The sequence below is a fragment of the Mercenaria mercenaria genome, chromosome 6, assembly GCF_021730395.1.
Source record: "Mercenaria mercenaria strain notata chromosome 6, MADL_Memer_1, whole genome shotgun sequence".
Taxonomy (NCBI): domain Eukaryota; kingdom Metazoa; phylum Mollusca; class Bivalvia; order Venerida; family Veneridae; genus Mercenaria; species Mercenaria mercenaria.
In genome coordinates, this window is record NC_069366.1 from 82,962,196 (window position 1) to 82,975,753 (window position 13,558).

Here is a 13,558-nt window from a genome sequence, read left to right on the forward strand (position 1 = left end):
TTCACATGGTACACCATAGACGTCTTACATACATAAAACAGTTGATATTAACACAGCACTTAAAAGCATAAATATGAGTTTTATTTGGTTTTCACGCTGAGCACAAAATAGATCCGATTAGATCTGCATTTCAAATTATGCACTCTATCAATTTAGAACTGCAGTATTCAAGTGCAAGAACAAGCATTTCAGGACTCTTCAGCATTGTTTCACCTTTAGCCTGCTGGCGGCAAGTGATTCTGCCTTTGCGACCAGTGCAGACCAAGAACATGCAGGCTGATCATGGGCTGCACTGTTCGCAATTCAGTCAGTAAATTTTCAGTAAACACCCCTTTGAATAATAAATGGTATTGCCCAAATTGAATGACAGACCAGTCCACTTTAGAAATTTAGCAGGGTTTTTAAGGTTAAGTGACACACTGACACAATTTAGATCATGTGATGACTTCCAAACATTAAAATGGTGGAGTAAGACCCTAGGCACACCTACAGGCATTGTCTCATGCACAGACAGACACTGAATACTTCATCCCATGTAGGGTTTCAAACTGACACCGACACACCAGAGAGAGGCAAGTGATTTTAAATCAATGACCTTGTACTGTAACCACTCAGTCACAGAGGCCCTTAAGTGTTAGTCTAAATTAATAAAAATCTCTTCCTTGTATAGTTTTCTGGCCAGAAAAACATTGCTGTTTCAACCAAAAGTATTTTACATAATTCATGGATTTCTTTTATAAAGGTTCTTAAATAGAATTTTATTTATTAATTGGGATTTAATTTACAACCACAAAAGTCATAAAAATAAGTCCCGTAAATATATCAAAATGTTTTCACAGAAGTTGTCTTTCCTGCATTAGCATTTAAAGTGAGACCTATTTTTGTAAAATACTTTATACATTTCCTTGATATTAGTTATCTAGGTTCCTGATGTAGTGGATAAAACTGAAACAAAATGACTTGAACTCAGCTATGTTACCTTTCTGGTTAGTGATTTTTTAAGAATATGAATCTATTGAGACTATAGCACATTGAAAACTGAAAATGTGAGAACATTTGACATTAGCCATTGACTGAAGTAACTGCATTGATATTAAAGAAAATGTATTGAATGTAACCCCATACAGATCATATTTTATGTACTTTTGAATTTATTAAAAAGTATGAATGAAACGGGCGACAAGGTCAAAATAAAAAATTGCCAATTATCTCCGGTTGCAGACCTAAGGTGAAATCCATTGCTTTTGCACTTGTTAACAAGAGCTACTTTGTAAAAATCTCCCATCTCAAATACATCTTAAATACGTAAGACTCAATAAAATGAGTAGGGGGTACTTTTACCCGGTAACAATCGGTGCAGTAGATCAAGTTACGTCTCATGGGGAGGTCCAGGGTTTCTGTTTCACAGCTATATTTTACTGTGACGATTATGAGAATAACTAGTGTTATATAGTGATACTTACACCATATATCAACTTCAAACAAATGTTATCTAACACCATGCTAAAAAGATTTTTTACAAGAAAAAAATAGATACATTTCAATATAATTCAGTCAGTAGAAAGTGATGTAAATATTTCATGTTTAGAAAATATAATCATACAACTTTTATGCTAATTGGCTCACAGATCATTTAACTGCATACTGTTATTTCACCTAACAAAGCAGGAGAATAAGTCACTTTCACTCCCGCTAACCACTGCCAACCCGGGAGGGCAGTTGAGGAGAGGGGCAAGGGGGCTACAGGTCTGTCTATATATAGATACATCAAGAACAGGAAGACCTTTTTCACTTCCATCTCTATTACTGACTTTACTTTGGTGTATCTGCTTCAAGAATGAGATTTCAAGAACTATTCTCCACAGGAAACTCGCACTTTCTTCGGAAGGATTTAGGAGGACAAATTGGTTAAGATGTATTTGCAATTATCTCCTGTCAAACCTAAATGGCACAGAAATCATGTGGTTTGCATGGAGAGCAAACTATATTGTCACTGTCAGTTAGTATACTAGTTGCTGTTCCTATTGCATGGGCTTGATGTTGTAAAAATGTGCTTGGAGACTACTCTTAGAATGCTGCCGTGCTATTGGTCAGTCAAAATTTGTGCCCACAAACAACCAATCAGGTGCTGTTGGTTCATGACTGATCTCTGCTCAGTTTAAACTGGGTGAACTTTGATACAGCCGCAGCTTCTGACACAACAAACAATTTTTAGTCTTTCCAAATTTCTTCCTGTATCATTTCACCATTGATGTGAATATTGTAGTGTTGCTTTTTCTTAGGAAAATTTTCAATAAGAAAAATAGGCATAAAATATATCGCAGCATTCTTTTAATGCTCTTGGATAACATTGAAATAAAAAAAATAATGTCTGTAGCGAAACATAAAATAACTTTAGCATTTCAGCTTGATGTTAACACTGCAGGAAGCATGATAGTGTAGATGCAGAGATTGTGACATTTTATGAGTTCTCTTTATGCCTTGTTTAACAAGCTAGCATTGCAGGATATGTTGACTTACTTAGACTGGCATCCCAATATCCTACAGTGTTTTGGCACCACGATTGTAAAGTTTGGAGACCAGTTTGAGTTGTGATAGTCTCAAACCCAACTTAATAACACATAAAGTTTTAAATTATGCATTTATATCAAATATAAACAATATTTCTTGAATAAAATAAATTGATGTAAGAATTTTTCCCTTATCTTATCAGAAGACTTTCGTAACTCACTGCTCTGTTTTGTGCATTTGTTTGCCTTTCTTTTTATTTTTGTCAGGCATTATGTATTTTATGAAACTTGTAGATATACAGTGAGTACACCCATAATTCTCTAAAGTACTTTATCATTGATTCGAATCTATAAAATCCTCATAACATAATGTTTAATTTGAATGTTATCCAGTAATTGCCATTAGTTATAAAAACTTCCACTTTTTCTAGCTGCATAATATATTTATACTCTTTACTTTTACATGATTATGTAGTACTTTAATTCTGGTACAGATCAGTACCATTGCAATACTGTCCTTACTCCTTTATTTAATATGAGTTTTAAACCCTTGGTTTATATTCACAAAGCAAATTGTTTATTCTTTGGTTTGGTTATCATTCATAACTTCAAATGTGAAATTTTGTTGTTTGGCTTAAAAGTAGTTTGTTAGTTCAAACTTGAAGTTACGGTCCATTGAATGTCTGCATTTGGCTGAAAAGCAGACCCAGTTACCTTAGTAGAACACAAGACTTTCAGTGAATTCTTACAGATTTATTCAAGTCAGGTGGATGTGTAAGGTAAAATCTTGGGTGAGGTGTTTTTGTTCTCCATGACCTTTGATTGAAAAATCTTAATTAAGGTCATTATATTGTCTTCCATGATCTGGGTTACCAGCCTAACTCAAGGCATTGAATGCTTCATTTGAGGAAGTCATCTAGCTGGCTTACAGAAGATCGGTGGTTCTACCCAGGTGCTCGACTGTGATGAAAAATAATGCACGGAGGGGCACCTGGGGTCATGCTCCACCATCAAAGCTAGAAAGTCACCATATTACCTATAATTGTGTCGATGTGACAATAAACCCAACAAAACAAACAAACAAAAACTTGAGGAGGAGAGACATGATAGATTTTGTTACCAACAGCAATTTCAGAATAATCAGCTAACTGTATGTACAGGTTTATTGGCTCAAGTGTGCAATCTTATTCTTATTTCTGCTGGCATCTTGAAAAAATTATGTATTAAAGGAGAAATATCATTTTGAAAATCTTAATAGAAATTTGATTTATATGTGTGCCTGTCTGTACCCATACAGATGTTGTAATGATATTGCTTTTTCAGCGCACCAAAACTTGCTTGAAAACGGTGATGCCAGCTGATAATTTTGAAATTGCTCATTGATTCTTCTGAGCCAAGTGCATATTTTGTACAGTTGTGCAATCATAATTTTCTTTTGAAAATATTACAAGACAGTATTACTTAAAAAATGTTGATTAATTTTTTAAGTTAGGGTCCTAATAAGTACAGATTATGTCCGTAGTGATTTCAGCTTTTAGAGTTTAATTAAAAAAATTCACAGACCAGGAAACTACACAGGCATATTTTTAGACCCAAATGCAGGAGTCAGCCACATTGAGCCATACAACCAATAAGGCAGAGTTTGGAGACTAGTCCATAAACTGGTGCATTAACTGAAGTATCTGATTGGTTATTTCTTAGAATACAGATTTGAAATTGACCAATGGCAAGAGACTGGTCTCTAATCTTGCTACCAGTTTTTTAGACAGATGAAGTGATGCAGCAGAAAATAGGACCAATAGGTCCCAGGTGTGCAAGGCCTATGTTTTTGTTATCTACCTTCAATAGTTTCTGATAATCCTGACAGCAAGATATAAATCATAAAAGATATCTTATCTGCCCTTGTTTTTTCATTATTATACTCCTATATAATTATGATTTATAACCCTTTTTTTTCCTAGAAAAGTCTTCAACAGATGAAAAAGATTTTGTGTTTTTCAGTTAAATTGGTAGTTTAGTTTTAATTAAATTATTATCTCTTGTTTTTGAACATTATTACATCTATCATTTTCAATAATTTGGATTCTGTTGATTTTGCATACAACAGGTGGTCATTTCCTATTTTTTATAAATTTCATCAAATTTACCCATCATTGTGGCTGTCAAAGATTGAGTGATTATATTATATATACACTTTTTTTAAAAGATTTTCATTGGTTGTCTTGCTTACTTAATAAAATTTAAGGAGAATTGTCATTTACAATGGCAAAATATTGACCATTGTCACATCATAGTCAACTTACTTCAAATCATGATCAATAGCAGTCAATCTTCTTAAACTATATGGTTCAACCATGGTTAACCTAAATGTTTTACCAAAATGTAAGCATGGTCATCAGTAGGTGATGCTTCTCTCTGAGAAAAAAAATCATTTTTTGAATTTTCTAGTCTTTATAAAACTTATGATAATTTCTTTAATTAGATTACCTCCATTTTGGGTTGTAACTGAATCAGTAGAAGTAAGTGTATACTAGATCTGTAATACAAGTATGTAAAGCAGAATGTAAACTGGATATAATTAAAATAAATGGATATGTAAAATAAGTATGTGTAAACTGGATATGTAAAATAAGTATGTGTAAACTTGATATGTAAAATAAGTATGTGTCAACTTGGTATGCAAAATAAGTACGTATAAACATGATATGTAAAATAAGTATGTGTAGACTTGATAGTTATGTAAAATAAGTATGTATCAACTTGGTATGTAAGATAAGTATGTGTCAACTTGGCATGTAAAATAAGTATGTGTAAATTTGATTATGTATAATAAGTATGTCAGCTGGATCTGTAATGAATGTGTTCAAGGCCCCGCTCCTCCAACTAAAAATTACTAACATTGGGATAAGAGTCCCATGTATGGGTGGTTTACACCTGGCACGCTAAAGAACCAGGGAAGCTTCTGGAGTTGCAGCATCTTCTGTATCTTGCACTATTCTCCAATTAACATTACAAACAGTCTTTTAGAGGAGTCGCAAATACAGGTTACCGGTGGTAACTATAAATAATCGTACATACAAACATGTAGACTAGCTCCTAGACTATGATATGTCTTTTTACATTTTTATGATTGAATGTAGTGAACTGAGCCAGTCGATATTCTATGTCCAATATCATATGATAATTTCAACATCAGTCCTGTGTGAAAATCTCTAAAATAGACTGGCTTTTGTCTCTATGAAATTGAATTTGTCAAAAAAGGGAAAAATATAGAAATATAGTTATTATCAGTCTAGTGGCTAGTCTAACAAACATGTACAATAGCAAGAAAGATGAATGGGTGTATACCTTACAGAAATAAGGTAACCTGAAGAAGTCAATTATATAGGAGGAGAAAATATAAAATCACTTTAATAATTATGATTTACGGTGTACTTTCATTCTAAATTGATACAAAAGGAAAAATAATTATAGGTTTGTAACTATGTAGTTAAAAATGTGTGTAAATGAGATATTACTTCAAAATTGCTGAAAAAAAACTTTTGAAGCTGCGAAAATTAGGTAATAGGCTTGTTCTCATAATTTCAGTTCAATCAATTTAAAAAAGTTTTAAAGATCATATGCACCATTAACTAATAATGCAAGAAAAAAATCTGTGTGAAAATAGAAAAAAAAACTAGTAACCCACAGCGAAACGGCTTTGATGTAGTAGGTAATCTGAGTGATTTGACTTATATATATCTAATTTTCCACGACATTAAATCTTTGAAAGAAATTTTATTATATAATACAAAAATTGAGTCATATGTAATAAAAAACCTGTATTGAGCTGTAATTATTTAAACTTGATTAATCTTTAAGCTAAAAAAGGGAAACATTAAGTATGGGCTTACTAACTGACAGAAAAAGAACTCCATATTGATGCTTAAGGTGATAGAAAGTATTACCTTTGTCACAAACAGTTCCAATGTAAAATGGTCCTTTTTGATAACAACACTTTCAAAAGATGAAAAATTTTGCAACACTTATTAACAAAAATAATTTTATACGGGTAATGAATAATGTTTCAGTCACGCAAGTGATTATAATAGTTTCGGTTATGTTTAATTTTTATGGGATTATTTTTGTACCGAATAAGTGAATTTTCAGTTTCTTTACAAACAACTTATTTTATCCATTTCAGAGTCGTATACAATCGTTTACCCACAAGTCATTGAAAACAAAGCCGGTATTATTGTTAACGATGTTAAAAGTTATGTCCGAAGAAGAAAACGTACACTTGGCGGAGAAAACAAACCCCTTGAAATCAGTATCAGTGGCGGGAAGGAAATGTTTGACTTGGAATTGTGGGAAAACGAGAAACTTTTAGCTCCAGGATTCAAGATATATCGCCGACAGACCTTAAAACAAGTAAAATCAGAGAAAGAAGTTCCACAGGAAGATGTGTATGGCTGTCACTTTACAGGACATGTTAAATCAAAGTCTAGCAATCCAGCATCTATATCTATTTGTAACGGCTTGGTAAGTTCTAATATTATTGTGACAATGTAATCAAATGCAATATAGAGCAGACGCAAGGGCCTGCATAGCCCAGTGGTTAAGGTCACTGACTTCACATCACTATAAGCGCCTGACCAATGTGGGTTTGAGCCTCACTCAGAACTTTTGAAGAAGCCATCCAGCTGGCTTACAGAAGGTCGGTTGTTCTACCCAGATTCCCACCCATGATGAAATACTGCATGGAAGGGCACCTTGGGTCTTCAGCCACCATCAAAGCTGGAAAGTCGCCATATGACCTATGATAATGTCAGTACAACCTTAAACCCAACACAGACAAAGAGCAGACGGAGTGGTCCAGTGGTAACCCTGTCTGATTATGGGCCGTGAGTTCGAGCCATTCTCCTCAAGCTAAAATAACTTACGGTACATAGGGATTAGAATCCAATTTACGGATTATGCTTTACACCTTTTATGCTAATGAACCAGGAGCAGGATTGGAGCATCTTTTGTATCATGCACTATTCACCAACAGTCTTCTTGAGGAGTGACCCATATTGGTGGTTATGGTAGCAACTATTAACAAGCCTCGATACAAACAAAATGTGAAGTTATTTCAAATCAAAAGCACTGTCTACATATAAATATCAAGCGTTCTGATAAAAGGCTAAAACAGTCCCCTGTAAATATATTGAACCGAGTTCCTGCAAGTTTTTAATCTTATGTTAAAGACAGATAAAACAGCTATCAATATGTATATTTACATGAGTTGTTTTTAGTGTTGCACATGAAGTGGGAGTCATAAAGGGAGGTAATAAAAACAATATATTCAGTAATAACTTTTTACTATATTGATTGAATTTTCATAATTATAACAAATATCTGAGATAACAATTATCAAAAATAGGAAATAGCAAAATAACAAGAAATATATAAGTTTTATGAAGGTTACAAAAAAGCAATGCTACAGCTGCATTATAAATGTTGATAAAAATTCTTAGTAATAAAGAAAACTCATTTAACACAGCTTAAACTCTTCCTTTATACCAAGTTTGGTTAAGACCTACCAAGTACTGAAGGCTGAACCTACCTAGGTGTCAAAGTTTTTGCATTCTAATTGCTTTTTCGAATTTATTGTTTTAAGACTGTTAACTCAGCATGTCAGTCAGTTATACATACAATTATATATATCTTAAATCAAGATAAAAAACAAATACTTCAATACCAGTGTCATAAATCTTTGCAGTTAGTACACAGGTGGACGTTTTTGATATATTATTTGATAAGATGTCATCGATAATGTGTGTTAATTAAAGTAAATGATTTAATAATTTGCACTGTACTTTTATCAATTTTTTTCATCTTGGTGGTTGGAGAAGAAATTTGTTTGACAACATAGGCTAGTTAGGCACACTTCAGGCATACATTCCATAATAATGTGTTGAGGGGAAGTATAATAAATGCCAAAGTAAGTTTTAAATAACTTCCCTTTAAATTAAGGTGCTGCATCCATAATGATGATCAACAATTTCCGTGCAACTGAGTATTCACATGAGCTATTTTGAATTCTTTGGCTGTTTCGAGCACATGATTTTCTGTACTAGAGGATTCCCGAAATTTAATAGAAATTGCCAATTGTCATAATGTGATAATCGCCTTAAAAGTAAATGAAAATGAGTGCTGTTGTCAATATAGAACACAGGTACTACTAGATTCTTAGGTACTTTTGTTCTAGTCTAAACAAAACCACAAATAAAATCTTAAATGCTTGCAATACAGTGAAACCCATCTAAACCGAACCCCTGAATATCCATTCTCGCATACCAGAGGTTAACCATGGTTCCCTAGTTGAACCTCGGGCACATTTTGCCAATGTTTTTTTAGTTTGATTACAATACAGATGAAAATTTTCAGCCAGTGAGCAACATTTCATGACAAAACGTAGTGAACAAATCAAAATCGGTTGTGAAAAGCATGACTTCATTGTTTTCAATAGAGACACTGAATTACAAGGAATATTTTGATTTCTTAAGGTGAATTTCTTAACATATGATTAGAGACAGTATCGTCTTAATTCATAGTGAGCAAGTATGTTTCTATAGTAAGATATTGTTTGAATTTTCAGTTCGACTTGCCGAGTAATGGCAAACATTGATTGGCTGAAACCAATCCCGGTAGTAATTATGACTTTGCACATGCTCACCAAGTAAACCAAATAAATAAATCAGGTTTGTCTTGGAATTTTGACAAACGGAAACCCCTCCAAACTGAACAGATTTTGTTGTACTGTTAAAAGGGGGTGTTTACCAAAAAGATACTGATTGAATGGCGTACAGTGCAGATCTTGATCAGACTGCATGGATGTGCAGGCTGATCATGATCTTCACTGGTCACAAAGGCAGAATCAGCCGTGTCCAGCATGATAAGGGTTTTTTTGGCATATGGCTTTTATCATGATTACCAGAATTCATTCTACTTTAGAATATTGATAACAGGTCCATAAAAACTTACATGGTGTTGTTTCATATATGGTGTTCCGTTTGGACAATCGTAACATTTAAGTGAATCCTAAACTGCTATGTATGATGGTACAATGGCGAAAACGCGCTGGTGCAATGACATGATGATGAAACAATGATGGTACAATGGTGAAAACGCGATGGCACGATGATGGTGAAATGTTGATGTAATATTACGTTTTTGTCATCGTACCATCGCGTTTTCACCATCGTATCATCGTACCATCGCGTTTTCACCATCGTACCATCGCCTTCCGTGGTCATGTGCAGTGGTACAGTATATGTGTCAGTAATATACAGGCTTGATACAAGCTCATTTTCACATTGTACTATGTACCTTCTACATCCTAACAAGAACTATTACACACAGCTTTTATTTACTTTCATGCATACATAAAATACAAAGGACGTGGCCTTGAAGATTTTACACAGGTTTAATGAACTGAGCACTGAACATTTTGTAAAACAGTTTGCAAAACAGCAGAATCTAAATGGTAAATTTCTTCTCACAAAATACATTGAGATACATTCATCTATTGTTGACAAAAATACTAGTGCACGGAACTACTCATTTCTAACCAGGAGATGGTATGATGGTGAAAACGCGATGGTACGACGGTGAAACTGCGATGGTACGATGGTGATAATGTGATGGAACGATGGTGAAAACGCAGTGGTATGATGATGAAACCGCGATGGTATGATGGTGAAATGCGATGGTTCGATGGTGATAACGCGATGGCACAATGGTGATAACGCTGTGACACAATGGTGAAAACGCGATGGTACGATGGTGAAAACGCGATATTACATCGACATTTCACCATCGTACCATCGCGATTTTATCATCATGCCATCCCGTTTTCACCATCTTACTATCGTTGTTTCATCATTGTGCCATCGCATTTTTTTCATTGTACCATCGTGCATCGCGGTTTAGGATTCAATAAAATGTCACAATTGTCTACACGGAACACAGTATTCATACATTTAATTAAACAAGGTCAGAATTTAAAATGAATTGGGGTGTTTGGTAATTGTATATTATTTTTATGTAATGCAGCACACATTCTATCAACAAAATCCCTGTAAACTGAAAACCCCTGAAAACTAAACGTTTACTCTGGTCCAGAGGCTGTTCAGTTTAGAGGGGTTCCAGTGTATTTGTTTAAGGTAAACACCCTTGAAATGTACTTGCATAATCTTAAGGGCACAAGCATTAAACGGAAAAATAAATGTTTTGAAGGTATAGGCATAAAACAGCGTAACAACAAGGATGGTCGTAACAACAAGGATGGTCGCTGACCGACATTTGAAAAGAAAAGAGCAGTTCTAAATAATTAGAGAGTAATAAATAATATTACAGTAGTGTTTTTTTTTAACTTAATTGCTGTCAAATTAAAGTTTATTTATGCAAACAAGAATGAAAGGACAGCAATTAACAAATAAGTTTTTACGATTTATATGAAATCATGTTTTACTATGATAACTTAAATGTCATGGAGTCTGGAGAAAATGTTGAAACCTTATAGAATACTGTCATAAATCATTGTTTTTATTATAGAACACACCATCATTTATTGAAACACAGCTGCTGGGATGGTTTCATTCCTTTCTCTCATTATGGTCAGGTACTAGCAACGTAAGAAGTTTATGTGAAGGTTGCATAAACATTATGCATTTCAAGCAAAGAATAGTTAGGGCTAATGATACAACCATAACAATTGGAAATGTGGTTTAATATTTTCTAGTCTCTTCCAACTAAATATTCATAACACAGTGTTTTATGATTGACAAATTAATACACCTGATCTGCATTCATTTAATGATTATAGGGCCGTCTTACAGAATGATTGACAGAATCGTTAATGAAGAACTATTCATTATCTCTTTTTCTGATAAAGAATAAACTTAACACATAATAATTTATATTTTTTTTTACAAAATCCCATAATAGATTTGCTAATCCATCAATGTCACTGAAAGTCAGGTATTCTATAGATACAAATTTCCTAGAGGAGGTCCGCAATTTTGAAGACATGGGTTCATATTGTTCCCCTACGTAGAAGACTTCTTTTAATGATAATTGACAATTTTAGAGATTATCAAATAAAAGTTTTTACGTTTGTGTTTAAATATTGATATGTCATTGACAAACTTTCAATTTTATGTTGCCACTGACTGACACGGCACACTTCTCACTTTTTTATGCAACATCATTGTTTCTTGTAAGTGTTCTTTAATAATTTTATATAAATATTTATTACCTTTTAAATTAAAATACAGCACCTGTCTCAGAAGTGTTCTTGTTTCACACGTAGGAAAATATAAATGAAGCTCCAGTCAATATAGAATGTTGCAGTAATAGAATAAAATAAATGAAGCTGGAGTCAATAAAGAATGTTACAGTAATAGAAAATAAAAACGAAGCTGGAGTAGCTGAAGTTGCAGTAAAGAAAATATAAATGAAGCTCCAGTCAATATAGAATGTTGTAGTAATAGAATAAAATAAATGAAGCTGGAGTCAATAAAGAATGTTACAGTAATAGAAAATAAAAATGAAACTGGAGTAGCAGAAGTTGCAGTAATGAAAATAAAAATAAAACTCCAGTCGATATAGAATGTTGAAGAAATTGAAAGTATAAATGAAGCTGCAGTCAGTATAGAATGTTGCAGTAATAGAAAATATAAATGAAGCTCCAGTCAATATAGAATGTTGCAGTAACAGAAAATATAAATGAAGCTGCAGTCAATATAGAATATTGCAGTAATAGAAAGTATAAGTGAAGCTGCAGTCAATATAGAATATTGCAGTAATAGAAAGTATAAATGAAGCTGTAGTCAGTATAGAATGTTGCAGTAATAGAAAATATAAATGGAGCTCCAGTCAATATAGAATGTTGCAGTAACAGAAAATATAAATGAAGCTGCAGTCAATATAGAATACTGCAGTAATAGAAAGTTTAAATGAAGCTCAAGTCAATATAGAATACTGCAGTAATAGAAAGTATAAATGAAGCTGCAGTCAATATAGAATACTGCAGTAATAGAAAATATAAATGATGCTCCAGTCAATATAGAATACTGCAGTAATAGAAAGTATAAATGAAGCTCAAGTCAATATAGAATATTGCAGTAATAGAAAATATAAATGATGCTGGATTCAATATAGATTGTTAAAGTAATAGAAAATATAAATGAAGCTGGCATCAATGTAGAATGTTAAAGTAATAGAAAATATAAATGAAGCTGAAGTCAATGTAGAATGTTAAAGTAATAGAAAATATAAATGAAGCTGGCATCAATGTAGAATGTTAAAGTAATAGAAAAAATAAATGAAGCTGAAGTCAATGTAGAATGTTAAAGTAATAGAAAATATAAATGAAGCTGGAAACAATGTAGAATGTTAAAGTAATAGAAGATATAAATGAAGCTGAAGTCAATAAAGAATGTTGAAGTAAAGAAAATAAAAATGAAACTCTGGTCAATATAGAATGTTGAAAAAATTGAAAATATAAATGAAGCTGAGGTCAATGTAGAGTGTTAAAGTGATAGAAAATATAAATGAAGCTGGAGTCAATGTAGAATGTTAAAGTAATAGAAAATATAAATGAAGCTGAAGTCAATGTAGAATGTTAAAGTAATAGAAAATGTAAATGAAGCTGGAGTCAATGTAGAATGTTAAAGTAATAGAAAACATAAATGAAGCTGCAGTCAATGTAGAATGTTAAAGTAGTAAAAAAGTATAAATGAAGTTGCAGTCAATGTAGAATGTTAAAGTAATAGAAAATATAAATGAAGCTGAAATCAATATAGAATATTAAAGTAATAGAAAATATAAATGAAGCTGCAGTCAGTGTAGAATGTTAAAGTAATTATAGAAAATATAAATGAAGCTGCAGTCAATGTAGAATGTTAAATTAATAGGAAATAAAAATGAAACTCGGGTCAATGTAGAATGTTAAAGTAATAGAAAATATAGATAAAGCTGAAGTCAGTGTAGAATGTTAAATTAATAGAAAACATAAATGA

At 32.8% G+C, this 13,558-nt stretch overlaps 1 protein-coding gene across 2 annotated transcripts in view; it reads left to right on the forward strand.

Annotated features, from left to right (window-relative positions):
* Positions 1–13,558, forward strand: part of LOC123548381 (A disintegrin and metalloproteinase with thrombospondin motifs 18-like) — a 156,186-nt gene that overhangs the window by 72,952 nt on the left and 69,676 nt on the right. For both annotated transcript variants that reach the window (XM_045335586.2, XM_045335587.2), the window contains exon 3: positions 6,694–7,031. In XM_045335586.2, coding sequence (XP_045191521.2) covers positions 6,694–7,031 — 338 coding nt within the window. The remainder of the gene's footprint in view (positions 1–6,693; positions 7,032–13,558) is intronic.